The sequence below is a fragment of the Cottoperca gobio genome, chromosome 12 (genome assembly GCF_900634415.1).
Source record: "Cottoperca gobio chromosome 12, fCotGob3.1, whole genome shotgun sequence".
In the NCBI taxonomy this organism is placed as follows: Eukaryota; Metazoa; Chordata; class Actinopteri; order Perciformes; family Bovichtidae; genus Cottoperca; species Cottoperca gobio.
In genome coordinates, this window is record NC_041366.1 from 22,828,982 (window position 1) to 22,852,175 (window position 23,194).

The window sequence follows — 23,194 nt, forward strand, 5'->3', positions numbered from 1 at the left end:
TTACACCCTCTGTCCCCAGACCCTCTGTCCTTAGACCCTCTGTCCTCAGACCCTCTGTCCTCAGACCCTCTGTCCTTACACCCTCTGTCCTCAGACCCTCTGTCCTTAGACCCTCTGTTCTTAGACCCTCTGTCTTTAGACCCTCTGTCCTTACACCCTCTGTCCTTAGACCCTCTGTCCTCAGACCCTCTGTCCTCAGACCCTCTGTCCTTACACCCTCTGTCCTTACACCCTCCGTCCTTACACCCTCTGTCCTTAGACCCTCTGTCCTTACACCCTCTGTCCTTACACCCTCCGTCCTTACACCCTCCGTCCTTAGACCCTCTGTCCTTAGACCCTCTGTCCTTACACCCTCTGTCCTTACACCCTCCGTCCTTACACCCTCTGTCCTTAGACCCTCTGTCCTTACACCCTCCGTCCTTACACCCTCTGTCCTTAGACCCTCTGTCCTTAGACCCTCTGTCCTTACACTCTCTGTCCTCAGACCCTCTGTCCTCAGACCCTCTGTCCTTACACCCTCTGTCCTTACACCCTCCGTCCTTAGACCCTCGCATCGCACAAGGAAAAACTTCCTAAAAGAAACCCCATAATTAAAGGGGGAACATGTTAGAAACCTCAGGGAGAGACTGAGGAGTGATCCCTCTCCCAGGACGGACAGACTGTGATAGATGTCGTGTGTACAGGATAAACAACATAGTACAAATACAACATTTGACAGAAATGATGTTGTGTTGAAAAACAACTTGTTACTGCACGACGTTGTTCGATACCTTTAGTTACTTTGCACATCAGATAATAATGGGACTAATAAATAATGTTTTATTAAAGATTAAGCAGCATAAGGTTGTAGAAACCAGCTGCAAATATGACTTTATCTTCATTATTATTACATCATTTATTATACATTTCTTATGACATACTATACTGTGACGATTCTTTATAACATTTTTATAGCACAATGTGACTTGTTATGACATTTTGATAACTTTAATATGACTTTATTAATGACATACTATACTGAGACTTGTTATACGACATGATATTATAACACGCTGTGCAACACTACGACTTTTTTATTAATTGCTTTCATATGTTTTCTTATGACACTGAGGTTGCAGCTTGTGTACGTCCTGTTGCTCAGCATCGTCAGCACCTCATGTTCCTCACACACACAGAGAAGCCGACAGCAGTTGTTACAGATGTTACTTTTATTTAGATCTCAAGACACATATTTCAGTTGCACTGCTGTAGCGCTGTTAAAGTTTACAAATATATCAGCAAATATACATCCTCACTTTTCTTCCTGACGTTTCTCTTCCACATAATCAGAAAGTATGAAGCCCCCCTAGCGGCCCCCAGCACAGGGAAGGTGTTGTAAGGAAGAATAGAAAGGTAATTAATGGTGGCGCTGGAGCAGTGGTTCCCAATGTTTAGCACATTAAGTTATCTCATTATGGCTTTCAAATGTTTGCTAATCAGAAACACTGGAAATGGATCGAGTTCTGATTTGGCACAAATTACTTGTGGTGTCCCACAGGGATCTATTGTTGGGCCCCTTTTATTCATTAATCTGCTCACTGAATCTTTTTACTGATAATACCAGTTTGTTCCTTTTACATTCTTTGAGGCAAATTCTTACTTAAAATCAAAATGTATAAAGGTTTAAATTGAACAAACTTTCTTTAAATGTCAATAAATGTAATTTCATGATTAGCAAGACTTGTAACAAACCAGAAAGGTTTTGAACGGTGTACTTCCAATATAAATATAATATATGTATTTAACTCTACAACCTACTTATCAACTAAACACATCTTCCCAAACAAATTCAATATTTTGACTTTGTCATACCTCTAAACATGATTCAGATAATCTATCAGAGGGGAACATTTACTCTTTGGAAACAGACATATTGACTTTGACAAGTGGCATTAGTTTAGTTTATGGGGTCTTAAGTTGGGAACCACTGACTTTAAGGTTTCTTACCAAGTGTTTGTCAAAAGCAAACTTTGTCCTGATGGCTACGTGGAGCTCAGGTATCGACAGAACTGACAGCTAATTAAATAACAATACGTCTAGTTTTAGTCGGTAGGACAGTCTGGCTCCAAGTGGTGGACATAATCTCTTTTCTCAACCGCTAGCGGGGCAATAATAATCATTCTTCCTCTTTCAAGTATGTAAGAAAGAAGAGTAAAGTAAGGCCACACCACAGTCACAGAAACTGATCTCTCTTCTGCTTCCAGCTGACGGAGGACGTGACGACCCCTGGACACAGCGACCTGCCGGCTTCTCACAGCTCAACAGGCCTTTACTCATCTTCCACATCCTGGTACCGTCTAAGAAACATAAAGAATACCCCACAGAGTGTCCAGAGGTGAAGCACACACTGAAGAACCCGCACACACAGACAGGTTAACACGTTTATGGAGGCAAAAACGGGACCTAATTATTTAAACGTTAGCGATGGAGCAGCTTGTAGAGAGACGTCAACACAGCTGAAGTCATTGAAGACATGACGACTGATGAGCAACGAAGCCAAGTTATCAGTCGGTCGTAGCTTCTCCGTAAGATAACTCACGAAACTACAACAGAAGACTAAAGGACTCTCTGAGTGGAGATGCTGAAACGTTTGGATTCATGCTCTGCTTGGTGTCTCTTCACACCTTTCCTCTCCAGGTGAGAGCAGTGAGAAAGTTAAACTAGTGACGAAGACCTCAGATCTTCTTCAGACTCTTCACCGCACAGAGCAACAAGGGAAACAACATCATGTGACTTTTACAAGAGCGTTGATCAAATCACCGACTATATTCTCAGAAGTTCTGCTGTTATGGCTTGTAAAACCTTTTAAATACATTTTCAATTCATAACCTCCATAAATACGTTCTGTAAGAATTTGAACTTACAAGGTGACGTTGAAACGTTTGCTTGAAAAGATGGATAAAATATCTCAACGCCATCAATGGAGAGTTTCACTGTGAACAGAGTTCAGTGGTGACGTCAGGTCACCGGCTTTATTCAGTTGCTGCTTTAACAATTTGACTTCTTTACACACACACACACACACACACACACACACACACACACACAGAAACACACACAACACACACACACTCCCCAACAAACACACCCACGTAAAGGAAGACGCACACACACTTGCGCTCACACAACTATACACTTAGTGAAATACACACTCTCCCTTTGAGATTTCATTGGATGGACTTTTTTTCATATTCCACATTAAATGAAGTTTGTACAGAATGTAGACAACAAAAAGCACACTGGTGTACAGCATGAGCGTTTGTGTCCGTGTGGGGACCCTGTATGCCCGCTAACGATGTCTAAGGGGAGGGCGACAGTGTGTGTGTGTGTGTGTATGTGTGTGTGTGCTCTTTGTATGTATGTAGAATAGATTTGTTGCCACTAGAGAGGTCCAGGGGAGTGATGAATCGAGCTGACAAACACCGTGAAGGATCTATCCCATCTGTCCAAGCGCCGACAAGCCCGTTGTCTCTCTCTGCCGATTTTAAGACTTGTTGTCCGAGTGTGTGTGTGTGTGTGTGTGTGTGTGTGTGTCTGTGTTTCTGTGTTTTCAGTCCAGATCCAAAAAAGCTGGAGAGAGTGAGTCCGAGCCGGGCTGCACACAGAGCCTCCAGACACCAAGTCACTGTGATCCAACATCCCAAGAGTCTCTGTGTTTGTCCCTCACAGAGTCCAGCTTCTTCTTCTATTCTTCTGGTCCAGTGTGTGTTTGTGCGTGTGTGCGAGTGTGTGTGTGTTTTGAAATTTTCTTGTAGCCAAGGGCTGCGAGTTACGTGACTTTCTCTGGATCTTGCCATTTATGAGTCTGTGTGAATGAGTATGTGTGTGTGTGTGTGTGTGTGTGTGTGTGTGTACAGTATGCATGTGTGAGCTCATATTTATGAGACGAGGAGAATCAGCGTTGGCAGGACAGACACACACACAGTCACAGAGAAGAGGAGGAGTGGAGCTGATGGCCGGCTGCTGCTCTTCGGTCCTGCAGAGTCCTGAGAGTCTATTGACCCCTGAGCCAACAAAGCCTAGGGGGGGGGGGGGGAGAGAGCTTTAGTGAAAACATGTTTATATCACACGAAGGACTATCAGAGGAGCTGAAATGTAAAGTTGCAGGAAGGCTCTACTGACTACAGGTCACATTCTTTAATTAATAGATATCATCATCTAACTTCCCCAGTTACTGAGATCAGGACCGTTATTCTTTCTATTACAAGCTCTCTGAAGAGTTATATTTAAATATGTAAGTGAGGCTTTATGTTATTAAAGATGTGCTGATGTGCTCCATGTCCAGATGTATTTTATACTACTTTACTATATTTACAGATTAAGATTTTACATTAAAAAAACAATAAGCTTGTAAAATATTATACATTGTAAAGATTAAAACAGAAGTTCCCAACGTTTTTGACTTTGTGACTATATATATATATATATATATATATATATATATATATATATATATATATATCTGCAGAGAGTTATGAACAGTTCCACGTCTGAACTTCTCCCAAGTGTAAATATGTTGCACTGAAGCAGATATTTTCATTTAAATGTTTGACGACTTTGTTGTTCGTTCAAATATTTTACAATAGCATCACAAATAGGATCCCGTCCTACTCCTCTGCCCCCGGAACATGTGCCGGCTGCAGAGGTGCATGCTGGGAGGTCTGAGTCACGGAGCTGAGAGGAGTTTGTGAGTCTTACAATGGTGAAGGTTTTCATCACGTCACATCATGTTGCTTACATGTGTTTAGTTTGAGCAGCTAATAAAATATGTAGCTTTTAAAGCTGAACTTTATACTTTATTTATTGTGTTATGATGCCTTTATAAAATGTGTCTCGTGTGAAAGGAGAGCGCTGGTGAGAAAACTTCATTGTGCATCTTTTGATGTCCGGCAATATTCTTTACTGCTGTCCATAAAGATTCAGTCTGAGCTGTTAAAACCTCTCGTCTGAAATACAAACCTCACGGGCCGAGCACCAGATGTGCAGCGCTGTGGGGACGCCTGCAGCTATTGTTAGCATTTAGCTAACTGCACCAGATCTGCTAGCCTGGCTTTAGACAGTTACGTACGACACACTAATTCTTAGCAGCTTTTTAGTATAAAGTGTGTTCACACTAGAAAAACGACAAAATCTGACGAAATACGGTGGATTTTGAGCTGTAAAATGATTCTACACATATACATCTAGAAACACGTTAAGTATTAAATCTTAGGAAACATTTAGTTGTCTATTTGTAAAGACAGGCTGGAGCTTGTTACAGATGTTACACTCCTGTAATGTCCTGTAAAGGTATGTTGATGTTTAAGTCTATTGTTTAGTATGTAGTTCATACTTTACAGAAGCTGTATGTTTGGGTTTGGGACACAGCTTTAGTCTGATTCAGACCAGGTTATCTTTGTCTCACTTTGTTGTTAACTCTGCTTCTGTCTTTTTGATTATGTAAAGGAAAAAAGAAAAGCTGGATGTAAACTGTTTAAAGTTTCTATTCTCTCAATAAAATATAATTGTTATCTTGTTACATCCATCAAATGGATGCTGGGAAAACAAAAACACCCCAAAAGAACGTGGACGTGTGGGATCCAGTACACGAGTGTGTGATGGAGACAGAGAGGCAGTGAATGTAATGGATGCATGCCAGTTATCTGGAACATCTTCTCACCTCCTCGCACTCAAACTCATCCGAGGGGATGCACTTATGGCCTCCATCCTGAAACACAAGAAACATAGAACATAATAAAGGATTCTTATTAAATTAAGTTTTAAGACTTGATTTGAAAGAGGTTACAGATGTCTAAAAAAGAACCAGCAGAGAGAATTTATTTTTGAAATATATAACTGTGTGTCATCTGCAAAGCGGCGGACGCAAACACCATGGGTTTCACGGGAAGCAGGAAACTGTTTAATGTACAAACAGCGTGACCTTTGTGAACACCACAGTAAAGCAAACAGGAACCAGACAAGACAGAGAAGCTTCTGTTGGAGCAGCCAAACATCATGTTTACATAAAAACCTTTCTCCAGGATGACGTCTGTTGTGGACGTATCACAAGTACATCTCTGTGTGAGCATCCACTTTTGGTAATTTACGTCCGTAACAAAGCTGTTGACAGACCATGATGTTGTACTTTACATAATCAAGTCATTGTGTTTTTCCGTTCATATATACAGATGACACAACTAATAAATATCTGGTGAAAGATATCACAACTCTCTTCTCTGATGGACATGAAACTGTTCTGGTTAAATCTTCAGCACGAAAGATGAACAACTACAACTGAAAAGCTTTATTCCAGTAAGAAACATCCAATCGTAGAGCTTTAAAACCTATTAAAACAACAACAGTGAGCTGAAGTCACAAAGAATATTTGTTTAGTTCATTCTGGTTCTGGGTTTATTTTGGAAGATTTCAGGAACTGTGGCATCGTGTTTTGTTTTGCAACTACAACGACGAAGCTGCAGCTGACACACCTCTAACAGCTAAGGCTTATGGGTATTGTAGTATTTACAGCAGTCTGAAAAAAGCACATTCCTCAGAAATTAAGTTGAAATAATTCAAACTGAAGGCCATAGCATAAACCTATACAATCGTCCTGCGTATCTTAACATTGAAGAGTCCAGAAAAAGAAGCAGTCACACACAAACAGGTCTGTTGTTTCTTAAATGAGGCTCACTAGCTTCAGCATGATTGAAATGCAGAGCAGTGATGTCAGCGTAAACACACACACACACACACACACACACACACACACACACACACACACACACACACACACACACACACACACACACACACACACCATCATCTATCTCCGTCTTCCATCAGCCTCTTTGTCAGCGCCTCATTAGCATATCTCCTCCCGGTACCTGGGTGGGAAAGCCAATCAGATGTTATCGCTGGATGAAGGAAAAAAACTCTTTTCAGTGAGGGGAAATAATGGAGTGCAGAGAGACGCCTGAACGCTGCACGCTGCATCATTATCATTTCTCTGAATACACATGTGCAAATCCACAAATATGCATCTACGTGCACACAAGGTTGTTATCGTGATCATTATAATAGTGTTATTGCAGAAGGCTCCTGTCACACTGTACGCCTCTGCAGGCCTGTTCCTGTAAGCTGACCGCTCAGCAGAGCTCACAGACAAGTGATAGATAAATATATCTATCACTACCACTCTGCGGGGAAATGATACAACAAACAAATTCCCAGCAGCATGCACGAGGCAATATGCAGCTTCCCGAGGGACACTGTGCTCATGTATCTTCTGCATCTCGCACTCTTTCTATATCATATATCAGTCTTATCTGCTTCACTGTCTGTATCTATTCAGATGTGACTCCATCTCTGCTGCTGTGTGACCACAGAGGAATTATATTTACTGCAAATTAACAATATTTCAGGAATTTAGAAATGTTTTTTATAGTGCTGACAGACAGCTGTGTGCAGGTGCTGCCACATTACTTCATGGACCCAATGGAGGGGGGGCTTTACAGACCGTTATACTTCCAGAGGATATATTAACTCCATCGTGGATAAACATTCAAAAATCTGCTTGTAAATCATAAAATAAAAGAGTTGCCTCAGAATCTTCATGTTTTTAACTCTTCAGAATGAAAGCAATCCAGTAATAGTTACATGTATACATATACACATGTATATATATGAGTACACTGCAAACAGGAGCTGCTGAGAGCTAACTCTGAATAGTTGAGTACATGTAAACCAATACAGGCTCAACTCTAAGTCTCCTGTTTTAGCAACATCTACAGCGTCGTGTCAGCTGAATGGAAGAGAGTCAAACCCAATAAAACTGCTGTATTACGAGCGAGTCCCTGGCTCCAGACACCATCACGGTACTACAAGGATGTCTGCAGGCTGCACATAAAGGGAAGCACCGTCGACCCTGAGGCACGGCTGAGTTTAGGGAAGCATCACGATGAGCAAACAGGAGATATGAGCTGTGGGAGGGGAAGAGGGACACACAGCTCCAACTCATCTGGACTCTTTGTTCTGTGCAGACAAAGCGTAATGGAGTAATGGAACCAGTGCAAATTTGTAAAAGCTGCGACCATGAACACACATGAAATACACAACCTCACAAACATTGATCTGTCTGTGGACCAGGACCTATGACAAAATACATAAACACAGTAAACACAATGTGTGTGAAAGTTCTCTGATAGGATGCATGTAAGTGATCTGAGGCCGCTGCTATAAATCACTGTTGCAAAATGAATCTGTTTATGATGTGACAACACTTTGGTGAAGGTGCCCAAACGTTTCCCCTGGAGGGAAAACAAACATATATTTTATTATATAGTTAAGATTCAAATGGTATTAGCATAATTATTCATTAGGGATTCTTTGTATTTAAAGAGTATTTTTACCTCACAGAAAATGTAACATCATAAACAGAAATGTATAGTATTATTTCTTTAATTATTAAAAAAGAACATCTTCTAGATATATCTTTGGCTCACAAGCCCAACTTTGGGGAAATGTCATGGTTTGGGTTAAAATAAGAACTTTGTTAAGATTTATTGGACCTTCGTCATCATTGTGACAATAATAAATACATGGTTATGAACGATTGTGAAACAAAGGTCTCTGTTGGAATCTGATGTTTGTCGACATCGCCTGCCCTCCTCCTGCAGATTGTACTTTTAGTTTTCTCAACACCATAATCTCGAGCTTCCGCCCGCCGTAAACCAACGTCAGTCTTCATGTGATTGGATGTTTCTTGCCGTGTTGGATTTGTAACTACTTTAAAGTTTCTATGTGCACAGGCTTCTTGTGTCATTTACTTTTTTATTTTCTGTTGTGAATCCTTTGTACTGAGCTTCATGCCGATCCAAGCTGTAGAACTATGAGTCAAGTAACATTGTCTATGGGAAACAAATCTGAAGGACTTTTATATACGCAACCAGGGCCGCTTCATATAGCTCCTTATAGCTTCACAACGCAACACAAAGTAACCAAGTGGCACATTTAACTTGCAAGAACGGGAGGAAACAGTGTGCATCACCAGCTCTGCTGTTTCAGGTGATTACACTTCAACATAACTGTAAATAATCTCTAAAGTACTTCTGAATACGGCGGCCCTTCTCCCACTTTGCAAGCATACGGTCAGAGAGCACAGGCTTTGGTTTGGAGGCTGTACAGGCACACTGACAGCAAACCTGACAACCTCCCTGTGGAGACGAGACTTCAGGACAAAGCGTCAACTGTTCAGCAATAAATAGCTCCAGCACGTTACTCCTAAAACTACAAACTGTCATTTTTCTCCAGCTTCACACCAATTTGTTTCCATTATTGTTCATCTTATATTTTATCATTAGAAGTTGTTAGAAATATAAGCTACTTTACTAATCTCCACAACAAAGTATGTATGTGAGTCAGAAACGAAGCAGTTGAGTAAAATATCTCTACATTCAGAAACATTATATGTTGACGTATTATATAATTCATACTTTAAATCTCTTACATAATGGATAGCAATTTATATTGGCCTTTAACCTCCAGCCTCACACCTCCTCCCTGTACATAATGGATGGTGTTGCACTTTCCCAGCATGCAGGCAGAATGACGCTAATGTGTGCGAAGGTGAAGAAGAGCAAAGCACATAAATCTGTTCTGCTCAGATGTCCTCAGCGAGTCTGCATGTGTTCCGTCTGCATGCATTTACTTCTCTTTCCATAGTCAGTTGGACACATCCTCACAATCCCATCAAGACAAGACTGCTGCGTTGTATTGATGCTCTGTCCTACAAAGACAGAACAGTAACTACGTTTATAAAAAGTGTTTAAAGTGTTCTGGCCAGGGACAGAGAGGTTGTACGTGATTCATTTACCCAAAGTTATTATTGCCCAAACTCAACATATAACCTAAGAAATGCAGACAATGCACTTTGCTTCTGGACAATATTCAGGGTATAAGATGAACTCTCCTTTTAAACTAGTTTTGTTAAAGAAAATAAAAAGCTTTATTGTGATTTTCTACATAGAAAGTAAATGTATCTCTGTATCTGTTATATCTACTATTCATATTGTTTTTATTTCTATTTCTATAGGCATTCAAAAACTAAATTTGATGATATTGTATATAAATAGTTTCAGAGTTACCTCACAACTATTAGAAATGATAAATCTGAATTTGTACAAATTGCAAAAGGGGTTCCACATGTCATAATCGTGATTTTTGTATATCCTGTTTTATTTTGAAGTGTTCACTCCCACTTATGTCATGCCTAGTTGTACTTCCTGTCTGTGTGTTTTCCCCCTGTGATTGTTGATTTGTTCCTCCTGTGTCCGTTCACCTTGACCTTGTGTTTTAGCTTCTCTCCCAAGTTGTGTCTCGTTCCCCTCGTTTAGTGTCTGTGTGTGTATATCCCTGTCTGTCCCAGTGTTCCTTGTCAGATCGTCATCTAAGTGTCACCCTTGCAGATGTCTCCTTGTGCTTCCTCATGCTCCCCGTGTCATCCTGGTTTGTCTTTTCAGTTTACTTTTTACCTTTTGTATTTTTGTTATTTTGTAAGCTTTTTGGAATAAAGCCCTCTTTTTGTTAATCTCCTCGTCTGCTGTCTTGCATTTGAGTCCTCACCATTTCTCCACCGTGACACCACAAGGCTCAATCCTGGGGCCATTTCTGTTCACTCTTTATACTGATGATAATGTTTCTTCTCTAACTAAGCGTAATATACACCTTTATGCTGCTGATATTGTTTCTTCTCTAACGGTAGCTTTTAAATCCCATGTGACTTAATTGGTGAGCAAAAAATGGTTACTTCTACAGGAACAAAACCTGTTCTCTGCATTGTAGAAATATGCTTATGGAGGCAACTTTGTTATCAGTCTTGGATTACAGTGACATTTTATATATTTATACATTTATGCACTTCAGTTGTGACTCTGAAGCCCCTTGGATGCTTTTCATCACTCTGCACCAAGATGTATTGCTGGAGATAATTATAATAGTCTGTTGTGAGCTGTGTGCCCTCTGTCTCTGTAAAGTGTTTTATTTATTTGTAAGGTTTTTTTTTACCGTCTTACATTACTTCATTGTTATTAAAGTAGGCCCTTATCAAACACAATCAAATGATTGGTTAACGCTGCAGGTGCCGTTTTCTCTTTGTGTACCTGCAACCTGGAATAAGATGCAGAATAATCTAAAGTTTACCTCATTTGTATCCTAATTTATCCATATGGCAATTTACATTTTTAATGCCGCCCTACGTCACTTCCAGTTCTTGTTTTAGTTGATTCAATTTACTTTAAAATGTAATTGCTTTATATATTATCAAGTTTTTTATTTGTGTTTGCTGTTATTTAGTTTTTTACTCGGCTATATTGTAAATGAGGTCTCTACCTCAATGTATTCACCAGTCAAAAATAAAGGTTGAATTAAAGAATACTGAAATCAATTTGAATACATAAATGTACTATTGAAAACATGTAAATATGTGATTTAAAGGCACCAAAACACACTAACTGGCTTAAAAGAACTGCTCACTTAAGTATGTTTTTCTACAGTCAGTATTCAAACATGTGAGAATGAAATAACAATCATTTTTCATTGTGCTTATAATACTAATATTATACATATTACTGCACGTTCCTGTAAAATGCAGTATTGTATTATATATATATATATATATATATATATATAAAATAAAGAAACTCACCTGCAGGTTAGCACAAGTGGAAAACATACAAGCACTGTCCATGGGTTTGATCGCGTTGCCGTGTAGAGCGGGGGCTGGTTTGGAGAGGATTGGCGGCTGGGCGGGGGGGAAGAAGGTGGACGACGGCTCGGTGACGAGAGGACTTCCTCCTTCTGCGCCGTAACCAAACGACTGAATGGCGTTTTCTGTGACAGCAGAGCAGAGAGAGGAAACATTAATATTACAGATATTATCCAGATTACACATACCCTCTCCACATGTGAGGGCAGGCTGAAGACTTTCCTCTGATGAAGCTTATAGTTAGGACCGGCTCAGGCTTACCTTGGACCAGCTCTAGTTATACTGCTATAGGCTCAGACTGCCGGGGGACTCACCCTGAGCTCCCCTCTCTCTCCTCCTCTTCCTCTTCCTCTCTGTATGCAGTCATGTCTCTTACATGTTATTATCTCAGCATCATCTCCAGAGTTTCTGTGTCTCATGTGTCAGGTTGTCTCTATTAAAGGTTATGTCTGGATCATGAATCCTGGCTGCACACACGTTTATTTATTTTGGAGGCACCGTGAAGCTTTTCTAACATCGTCCTGGTTCCATCTTCTTCATATTTGATGACATCATGTTGTATTTTCACTATGTGATATGTGTGTACAGAATAAACAACAGTGTGTGTGTGTGTGTGTGTACAGTCTCTCTCTGAGCTTTACAACATTTCCCCTTTAAGTGTTTCTTTAGCAAGTTGTTCCTTGTGCTGTATGAGGGTCTGAGGACAGAGGGGGTCGTATGTACAGACTGTAAACACTGACACTGATGTGTCATTTGTGATATTTATATATAAATAAAGGTGCCAGGCCGGTATTATTTTGCATGTATTTGATTGTAATAGAACATCTTTGTTTGTTGTTCATGATAACATTCAGGAGAGCTAATGTTAGCCAGTTCTCTCCATACAATTTCATTTGATATTCCTCTATAAATCTGGACCTTCACCATTGACTGGTACTTGTTACCTTGTTCATCACTGTTAGCAGTTAGTCAGTAACATCTTTGCTGACACGTCCAACATTCATGTGGAGATAAAACTCTGAACGTCAGTAAGAAATAATCCTGGTGAAGGTGTAACAGTCGGGGAGCTGCGCTCTAGTGAACAGTTGTCATGAGTTCTGTGTGTGCGAGACAATCATTTAGGCCAGATGACTGTATAAATGTAATGTAGCATCAGTTATAAAGCAAAAGACAATCTCTCCCCGAACCTAAACCAAGTGTCTTTGTGCCATGTAATATTGAAATGGTACAAAAAACTAAAAAAGGCAGAGATCATATATCTCCTCAGTAGTTTGGCTGAGCAGATATCATCTTTGTACCCTCTGTAGTCTCTATGATTAGTTTCCAATAGTGTTTAATCCAGGATCAAGTAAAGCTCTGATTATAAAGCATAATGCGGAGGTTCTTCTTTGCCTCAGGCAGTTTGCACATGGACATGGATGTATATGTTCACATTAAGAGGCTGTGTGTGACGGAGGAGGTCCATAGGTCATACTATAACAGAATGTGTTATTTAAAGAAAGTGTCTTGGGATTTTCAACACATCGTCTTCCTCTTCCACCTAACCTTTCTCCTCAATTATCGACCTCGATAATCTGCAGAAAATTAATCTGAAATATTTTTATAATGAATTTGATGACATTTTTAAGAAAAGATACACAATTTAGCTCTTAACAGATCATTAATATGTGACATTTACACATTAAAGAGTGTACAACTCTCCCTGTGTTGTATATGTAGTGAAACAGAGACATGTGTAATGTCCCTGAAGGTAACGTTTCCTCTCTCCTGTCATGGTGTCATCAGTCCTGTGTTGTATATGTAGTGAGAAAGAGACATGTGTAATGTCCCTGAAGGTAACGTTTCCTCTCTCTCCTGTCATGGTGTCATCAGTCCTGTGTTGTATATGTAGTGAAACAGAGACATGTGTAATGTTCCTGAAGGTAACGTTTCCTCTCTCCTGTCATGGTGTCATCAGTCCTGTGTTGTATATGTAGTGAGACAGAGAAATGTGTAATGTTCCTGAAGGTAACGTTTCCTCTCTCCTGTCATGGTGTCATCAGTCCTGTGTTGTATATGTAGTGAGACAAAGAAATGTGTAATGTTCCTGAAGGTAACGTTTCCTCTCTCTCCTGTCATGGTGTCATCAGTCCTGTGTTGTATATGTAGTGAAACAGAGAAATGTGTAATGTTCCTGAAGGTAACGTTTCCTCTCTCTCCTGTCATGGTGTCATCAGTCCTGTGTTGTATATGTAGTGAGACAGAGACATGTGTAATGTTCCTGAAGGTAACGTTTCCTCTCTCTCCTGTCATGGTGTCATCAGTCCTGTGTTGTATATGTAGTGAAACAGAGAAATGTGTAATGTTCCTGAAGGTAACGTTTCCTCTCTCTCCTGTCATGGTGTCATCAGTCCTGTGTTGTATATGTAGTGAGACAGAGAAATGTGTAATGACCCTGAAGGTAACGTTTTCTCTCTCCTGTCATGGTGTCATCAGTCCTGTGTTGTATATGTAGTGAGACAGAGAAATGTGTAATGTTCCCTGAAGGTAACGTTTCCTCTCTCTCCTGTCATGGTGTCATCAGTCCTGTGTTGTATATGTAGTGAAACAGAGAAATGTGTAATGTCCCTGAAGGTAACGTTTCCTCTCTCTCCTGTCATGGTGTCATCAGTCCTGTGTTGTATATGTAGTGAGACAGAGATATATGTAATGTTCCTGAAGATAACGTTTCCTCTCTCTCCTATCATGGTGTCATCAGTCCTGTGTTGTATATGTAGTGAGACAGAGAAATGTGTAATGTCTCTGAAGGTAACGTTTCCTCTCTCGCCTGTCATGGTGTCATCAGTCCTGTGTTGTATATGTAGTGAGACAGAGAAATGTGTAATGTTCCTGAAGGTAATGTTTCCTCTCTCCTGTCATGGTGTCATCAGTCCTGTGTTGTATATTTAGTGAGACAGAGAAATGTGTAATGACCCTGAAGGTAACGTTTCCTCTCTCTCCTTTCATGGTGTCATCAGTCCTGTGTTGTATATGTAGTGAGACAGAGACATGTGTAATGTTCCTGAAGGTAACGTTTCCTCTCTACTGTCATGGTGTCATCAGTCCTGTGTTGTATATGTAGTGAGACAGAGAGATGTGTAATGACCCTGAAGGTAACGTTTCCTCTCTCTTGTCATGGTGTCATCAGTCCTGTGTTGTATATGTAGTGAGACAGAGAAATGTGTAATGTCTCTGAAGGTAACGTTTCCTCTCTCGCCTGTCATGGTGTCATCAGTCCTGTGTTGTATATGTAGTGAGACAGAGAAATGTGTAATGTTCCTGAAGGTAATGTTTCCTCTCTCCTGTCATGGTGTCATCAGTCCTGTGTTGTATATTTAGTGAGACAGAGAAATGTGTAATGACCCTGAAGGTAACGTTTCCTCTCTCTCCTTTCATGGTGTCATCAGTCCTGTGTTGTATATGTAGTGAGACAGAGACATGTGTAATGTTCCTGAAGGTAACGTTTCCTCTCTACTGTCATGGTGTCATCAGTCCTGTGTTGTATATGTAGTGAGACAGAGAGATGTGTAATGACCCTGAAGGTAACGTTTCCTCTCTCTTGTCATGGTGTCATCAGTCCTGTGTTGTATATGTAGTGAGACAGAGAAATGTGTAATGTCCCTGAAGGTAACGTTTCCTCTCTCTCCTGTCATGGTGTCATCAGTCCTGTGTTGTATATGTAGTGAGACAGAGACATGTGTAATGTTCCTGAAGGTAACGTTTCCTCTCTCTCCTGTCATGGTGTCATCAGTCCTGTGTTGTATATGTAGTGAAACAGAGAAATGTGTAATGTTCCTGAAGGTAACGTTTCCTCTCTCTCCTGTCATGGTGTCATCAGTCCTGTGTTGTATATGTAGTGAGACAGAGAGATGTGTAATGACCCTGAAGGTAACGTTTCCTCTCTCTCCTTTCATGGTGTCATCAGTCCTGTGTTGTATATGTAGTGAGACAGAGAGATGTGTAATGACCCTGAAGGTAACGTTTCCTCTCTCTCCTTTCATGGTGTCATCAGTCCTGTGTTGTATATGTAGTGAGACAGAGAAATGTGTAATGTTCCTGAAGGTAACGTTTCCTCTCTCCTTTCATGGTGTCATCAGTCCTGTGTTGTATATGTAGTGAGAGAGAGAAATGTGTAATGTTCCTGAAGATAACGTTTCCTCTCTCTCCTGTCATGGTGTCATCAGTCCTGTGTTGTATATGTAGTGAGACAGAGAGATGTGTAATGTCCCTGAAGGTAACGTTTCCTCTCTCTCCTGTCATGGTGTCATCAGTCCTGTGTTGTATATGTAGTGAGACAGAGACATGTGTAATGTTCCTGAAGGTAACGTTTCCTCTCTCTCCTGTCATGGTGTCGTCTCCCCTTTAAGCAGCATCAGCGTTGTGTTTGTAGCCAGAAGCTTCATAAACTGACTTTTTATCCAGTTTTAAGACACTTTTCACATCTTGGTGTTTTCAACTCTGTATTTGAAGGATGAAGGATTTTAGTCCTGAACGTCTGGATCTTAAGTTCTCAGAGAAACAAGCTGAACAAACGTTAGCGGCAGCCAAACAGCGTGCAGGAGAAACTCTGATGCTTAACCTTTGAATCAGAGGATTCAGAGGAGAGTATTTTCTTAAAATGTTCAACTTTTTTCTCACAATTTTCTATTTGTTTCTCAAACTCAGAGGCTATGAAAAAGCTTCTGTATTTGATGTTCTGTAGATGTTGCTGATCTAAACCCTCAAAATGCCCCGACGTGTAACACAGAGACTCACTGAGGCAGGTGTTGTGTGTGAAGTCGCGGTGGAAAGTGTCACACTCGCGCTCCTGGTTGCTCGTGCCCCTGCAGGTACACCACAGGCTCATGGTGATGTTGGAGGGACTGCTGTCACTGTAGTTGGGCGTCACATCAGAGCCTGAGAGGGGGGAGGCAGGCAGGGAGTTCATGTTGGGGAGCAATAAGAATTAGGATGCAGATTAGCTGGGAAGAAAGCTAAAGAGGACTTTTGCAAATTGGGAATTGAATCACTGGATGATTTCCAGCGAGGAAGTGAGTCACCTCACATCTCTGTGTTTCTCTGACAGAGACACTTCTTACAGAGTAAAACTTCTACTGTACATTCTCCAACATTCAAATAACGGCCCAGGATCAAACAATAGCAGAGAAATTATCTGTATTATCACAGTGAACTCAGTGAACTTCACGTTTCCACAGAACAGAGACTGAAACAAACAAAAGTCATTGTTCTGTTGTTATTATGAAATATATGGGGGGAAATGAGGGTTTACAGCTTTTGATATGTTTTGCACAAGGAAATGTGAACGTATGCTTATTGTTGATTATTAGGAGTAGGTTGATGCAGATAAACCACTAAAGCACTGGAAGAAAGAAAACTGGATGTAAATCCTTCATTTGTGTTTTCATTGTGAATGTGAGGAAGGTTTCATCAGATCTGTGGAGCTTCATGTTCGTCATTTAGCCACTAAATATGTTTCCTTTGTGTTGTTAAAAATGTGCATCAAAACAGGTGAATCCTAAAAAATATGTCCCTTTTGTTTTACTGATGCTGAACTTACCAATGAGGCCGACGTAGGACATGAGGCAGCCGTGGTAGTTGTCGTGAGGGCAGCTGGTGACCGTGTGAGACGTCATCGCACAGTTCATGTGGAAGTCAGCGAGCCGAGACCTGCAGCGATACAACACACCTGTTATACACATCTGTTAGCATCGCAACACACCTGTTATACACATCTGTTAGCATCGCAACACACCTTACATGTTAGCATCACAACACACCTCACATGTTAGCCTCACAACACACCTGTTAGCAACACAACACACCTGTTATCCTTTTATAGACCAAAACATTAGTTTAGTTTATTAAATGTGCAGATTGAATCCACCGTGGAAATTCATTGTTTCATTTCTGATTGTCCAGCTCAGGCTTTTGCTTTTGCTTTTGGTCAACGCAGCAAATTTATGTTTCAGTAAATCATGTGGTTGTTTTTGCACCTTTGATTTCATTCAATAAACTGATTTTGCTTCATGTGTACTCTATATAGGCTACATATTACATATCAGATTTTCACTGCACTATTATTGTGGCCAAACGAAGTCACAATAATAACATTAACGTGAGATCTCTGAAGAAACTTTAACTTTGTTAGTCAGCATAGTTACGGAGAAGCTGCTGCAGCGATGCTCATGAAACTTGTAGGAGGCTGAAAGGGCAAAGAAGAACCCGTTTCATTTGGGAGCGGATCCTAAACACATTTTATTCTTGTTTTTGGAAAATAAATTACTTTGTGTGTGTGTGTGAGGTGCTGGATTATTTACACGATATTATCATATGTGCATTGTTAATACCGTCAACCCGGTATATGCTCATACTGTACGTACTTTGTATGTATATTAGTACAAATGTATCTATATATAAATCTTGCTGGCCTGCAACATTAATTATTCATGAGACTCATTATCATTTATTTCTAACATGTTTGGCTTCCTTCTCTTCTCATAACCACCACAGTTCTGAAGTGCAGTAAGAAATTAACTAAAGCAAATCAAACGGATGCACAGAAAACTCTCCTGACAGCTGAACATCCTTGTGGAAATAAAAGGCTGACTCACAAAGTAGTTTGGGAGATTATCTCTGCATTTGCAGTATGCATGTCCTGCAGTATCCACTACATCATGCATATGTTAATGCACGAGGAACTGTCACAGGCAATAACTGTACAGCAGCGCAGCTTAATCTACTGCTTGTCCTAGTTTCCTGTTTCAGCAGGCTGTCTCTTCTCTTTCTTAGTTTCTCTTGCGCTCCTTTAATTCCTGAGCCTCTGTGCGGCTGCTTCTCCCTCGTGACTCTTCTCGTCTCTCTGAATGTGACGCTGCAGACGCAGAGACGAGCGGAGAGGAAGGTGAACGATGACGTACGGTGGGATCAGCAGGGTGGCAAAAACGTGTGATCCTGTCGCTCTTTGACACCACATGATAGATCTACGTGTGTGTGTGTGTGTTTGTGTGTGTGTGTGTGTGTGTGTGAGTGTGTGTGTGTGTGTTTGTTTGTTTGTGTGTGTGTGTTTGACACAAACGCAAATTGCTCACTGTGAAAAGTGTTTGTGTTTGCTCGTCTGTCGGCTGCAGGGAATGATATAGTTTGACAGGCCTGAGTGCTGTGCTTTTGACTTTCACACAGAGGTCAGTGTGTGTGTGTGTGTGTCCTGTTTGAGTAATCCTGTCAATGATGTCAGCTCTAGACAAAAGATACAACAATAATCCGCACTGACAAACACTTTCCTCCAGTCTCTCTCTCACTTTGTGTTTCTGTTGTGTGAAACACATGAACACACACACACACACACACACACACACACACACACACACACACACACACACACACACAGGGACACCTCCACCCTTGGCTTGTCGGGGCAGATTACAGTGTACAGGAGTGACTGTGTTCAGTGTTTTCAGACTGTAAAGGACAATCAGCCGTCAACACTTCACAGCATTGATTCTCAGATTGATCTCTTTAGCTTTCAGTCCGTCATCATCTCTTTATGCTACGACAGCCTTCACACAAACTATTCCATAAAGCATCACGCTAGTTTTTACTGTCATCAGAGTTGCTTGAAAGTGTGTGTGAGAGCAGCTGACACACACACACACACGGACGAGTGGAGCAGAAGTAGCAGGATGATAACCTTCAGTGTTACTCTGTAGAGAGAAGCTGTTGTGTCTCAGAGGGAGAGTGTGAAGTCTACGGACTCTGTGTGAAGTGTAACTCCAGAGTATAAACTCACGCAGTGTGTCTCTGTCCCCGTTCTGTACCACCTGACCTATTTCAGATCTGAGATTCAGTCTAAAAATAGAAGATGAATTAAGTGACAAACTGAGTTTTTGTGCCTCGTTTTCTGGTCATTTGCTTAAATCCCGTTCAGCTTCACCTCCTCAGGGCGCGTTCACAAGACAACATTTAGTCTGTTTAATGGACCCAAAACAACCGGTTTACAACCCTGGTGCGGTTCCACTGCAGGAAGCGAAGGATTATGGGCCGCCTGCCCAGGCGTTTGTGGAGACGGACGCAGGTAACGACAGGTAGGAGGAGCAGAGAGGACGGACTCTACATCGAAGTTATTGGAGATAAACTGGAGGAGAAGAGATTCGAGTGCACAGATCCAAAGTCGCTGATTCTGTTTGGAAGTCACAGCTTTTGAGACAAAATCTCCTTCAAACATCTTTACTTTGAGAAACTGAACCGGACGAAACACAAAACCAAGCAACAGTAATCATTTCTCTCTTCAGACGAGCTGAACAGGCTCTTTAAGAGATATTCAACTCATAGAACCAATAGCACAGAAATACAGACAGAAATATGTGCATTGGTGACACTGGTCCAGCGTTTCTATGTTCTATGTTTGGCCCATAACAGATCAAACTCTTGTGAGCTTGAACTCAGTTGAAGAGAAGCACAGCACCTGGGGAGAGCTTCAGATCCACACCATACAAAGATGCAGCAGCAGTGCCAGAGATCAAATTGGAGCAGGTTTTGACTCATTGTTTTTATGGTGAGCAATAAGAATGTGAATTGGATTAATTACATTTAACAATCTTTGTTCTGTACTATCCTCAGATGAAGAAATTAATTGAGAGGACAGTGCGTAACACTCTGCACACGTCACTATTACATCTGGAGGATCTTAAGAACACGGCCTCATTACTGCAGAACCTGCCGACAATCTTCCTGTTTTTTAAGTTTTCTTCAGTATCAAAGCGCTGGTGTCTGTACATCCATGAGGAGAAATGTAAATGTGGTGTTGGGGGGGCACATCTGTCTGGGGAGGGCCCACAGTGTGCACCAACACTGCTGTGCTCCTTTAAATGAACCCTGCAGTTATCATACGCTGCGTTAATGTCCTGCTCTCACAGCTCGCTGCTCTGAACTTCACTGGAACAACCTCTGAGCCGGCACAACCTCCAGTCATGTCTTATTCAAATATGTTTATTTCTTCATGTATTTCGGTCCAAAGCGCTCTTTTCACCAGAATCTGGAATCTAATTCAGAGGAAACACGTCGGGTCAGAGAGAACATGTTGTGTCTCTCTGGGTTGATGATTAGTGTAGATGAATCTTTAACGAGCCCCGAGGGGAGGCGGGAAAACTCAGGCAGGGTTTCATCAAGTGGCCACTCAGCGCTCCGCAGCGCCGCCATCATGTCCCTGCGACCTTCAGATGTCACTGCATCACTCTGCGAGGTCTAAAGATCAGTTAGCACTTCTTCATTCTATATCAACACGCTGCAACAAGTGAGACACCAGCAGCCTGTTTTTATACCCAGGTGTGCAGAAGAGGCTGTGATCAGGTCCTGTTAGCAGTGTATCCCTCCACGCTCACACGCCTGGCAGCTTCAGAGCCTTTGTTCTATGATTTCTAGACGTTACAGATGATGATATCCTCATGGAGTGTAAGTCGCACTGAATTGAAACAATGTGTCATGTATGTGTGAGAAGAGAGAGACGTGTGACACACTTTGAGACTGAAATGTTCTGACTGAGAGACGCATGATGACCAGTCGCACCGAATGATAAAACATGTGGACGGACAAAGTGTGGAGTGAGAAACAGACGCAGGACGCGAGTTCATCAGAGATCATAGTTTGAGTTAAAGTAACTCAGCGTTGACTTCCTGTCTCACACGCTCTCCACTCGTTATACTTGTGTAACACCGGGTTACACATGAAGTGTGTTGAAGGATATATGAAGGATATAACTGTGTGTGTCTTCACTGAATCTTCTCTGTAAAAGTCTTCCATCTTGTAACTATTCATATTAAGATGGTGAGAGCTGCACAGAGCCGTCTACGTCTTCAGCGTCTTAAACACGACGAGTTTACGAGGAAATCTGAGTAAATGAAGACTTTCTGAAGTAAGAGCAGCCGAGCACAAAGAGATTACCTGCGTTTACATTACTCTGCAAGTCTTTACACACATCACATCTATAATCACATTTATATGACCGCGTGGATTATGGAGTATGTGATGCTCCATGTGATGCTCAGTTACGCCTGTGTAAGCGAGAGAAGGTGAAGAATATTTAAATGAAGTTACAACGAGACTGTCTCTGCCTGTCATCACACTCAATCAACATTACGCTTTAACTCATGCAACATAAAACATATACTGTATTTATGTTGCTGAGGAGGAGTCTCGCTCTAATTGCTTTATTAGCGAGAACATGATGACACAGTATCTTTACGTAAACATTTTGAACAGAAGCAGAATTTAATTACTTTAATATTATATATTATATTATATTTAACAAATATAAATATATTAGTAGTATTAGTAATAATACTAATATTACTAATAATATTAATAATATCAATAGTAATAATAATAATGAAGATTCACATCCCTCACATCCAGTCGTAACGGACTCAGAGATCACAATTATCATGTCAGCATTAACAGAGATAAACAAAACACACACACACACACACACACACACACTATATTTTGAGTTCAACTCGTCCCTATAACACTTTAATGTATATGTATATAACTTTCTCTCCTGCCTCAGGATCAGAAACAGAGAAAAGTCTTCTGTTTACAAACTCTCTCACAACTGATGCAGAATAATGAAGTCTCCTTTATTCAGTCCATGCTCACTACTCTTTACACACACTATTTAAAACACATGCTACTAATCCTCTGGTACCAACCACGTCATGCTAGCTTGGGCTAAACTCTGGTGAGGAAATAACTGCCATCTTAAGAGGGGACCCTTCACTGACATCACGGTCTGTAAGAGGCTGTAGTTTCATATAGAAGCTATAGAAGCTGTAGAACATGAAGCTGTAGAACATGAAGCTGTAGAAGCTATAGAAGATATAGAAGCTGTAGAAGCTATAGAAGCTGTAGAACCTATAGAAGGTGTAGAACATGAAGCTGTAGAACATGAAGCTGTAGAACATGAAGCTGTAGAACATGAAGCTATAGAAGCTGTAGAACATGAAGCTGTAGAACATGAAGCTGTAGAAGCTATAGAAGCTATAGAAGCTATAGAACCTATAGAAGCTATAGAAGCTGTAGAACATGAAGCTGTAGAACATGAAGCTGTAGAAGCTATAGAAGCTATAGAACCTATAGAAGCTGTAGAACATGAAGCTGTAGATGCTATAGAAGCTATAGAAGCTGTAGAACATGACGCTGTAGAAGCTATAGACGCTATAGAAGCTGTAGAAGCTATAGAAGCTGTAGAACATGAAGCTGTAGAAGCTATAGAAGCTATAGAAGCTGTAGAACATGAAGCTGTAGAAGCTATAGAAGCTATAGAACCTATAGAAGCTGTAGAACATGAAGCTGTAGAAGCTATAGAAGCTATAGAAGCTGTAGAACATGAAGCTGTAGAAGCTA

At 40.9% G+C, this 23,194-nt stretch overlaps 1 protein-coding gene across 1 annotated transcript; it reads right to left on the reverse strand.

The window, feature by feature from the left end:
- Positions 1–1,193: 1,193 nt before the first annotated feature.
- LOC115016352 (GDNF family receptor alpha-2-like) lies at positions 1,194–17,467 on the reverse strand. Its single transcript, XM_029444024.1, has 5 exons — positions 17,355–17,467; positions 16,553–16,693; positions 11,720–11,904; positions 5,699–5,746; positions 1,194–4,058 (listed from the first exon to the last, which is right to left on the reverse strand). The coding sequence occupies exons 1-5, from the start codon at positions 17,440–17,442 to the stop codon at positions 3,918–3,920; spliced, it is 603 nt and encodes a 200-aa protein (XP_029299884.1). The 5' UTR covers positions 17,443–17,467; the 3' UTR covers positions 1,194–3,917.
- Between the last annotated feature and the right edge of the window lie 5,727 nt (positions 17,468–23,194).

Excerpts from the sequence above, each read along its gene's own strand:
- LOC115016352 (XM_029444024.1), bottom strand. The coding sequence starts at position 17,442 with ATGAACTGTGCGATGACGTCTCACACGGTCACCAGCTGCCCTCACGAC. Across the intron at positions 16,694-17,354 it reads GTCCTACGTCGGCCTCATTG|GCTCTGATGTGACGCCCAAC; the intron begins GTAAGTTCAGCA and ends CCCCCCTCTCAG. Across the intron at positions 5,747-11,719 it reads CCACTTGTGCTAACCTGCAG|GATGGAGGCCATAAGTGCAT; the intron begins GTGAGTTTCTTT and ends CTTGTGTTTCAG.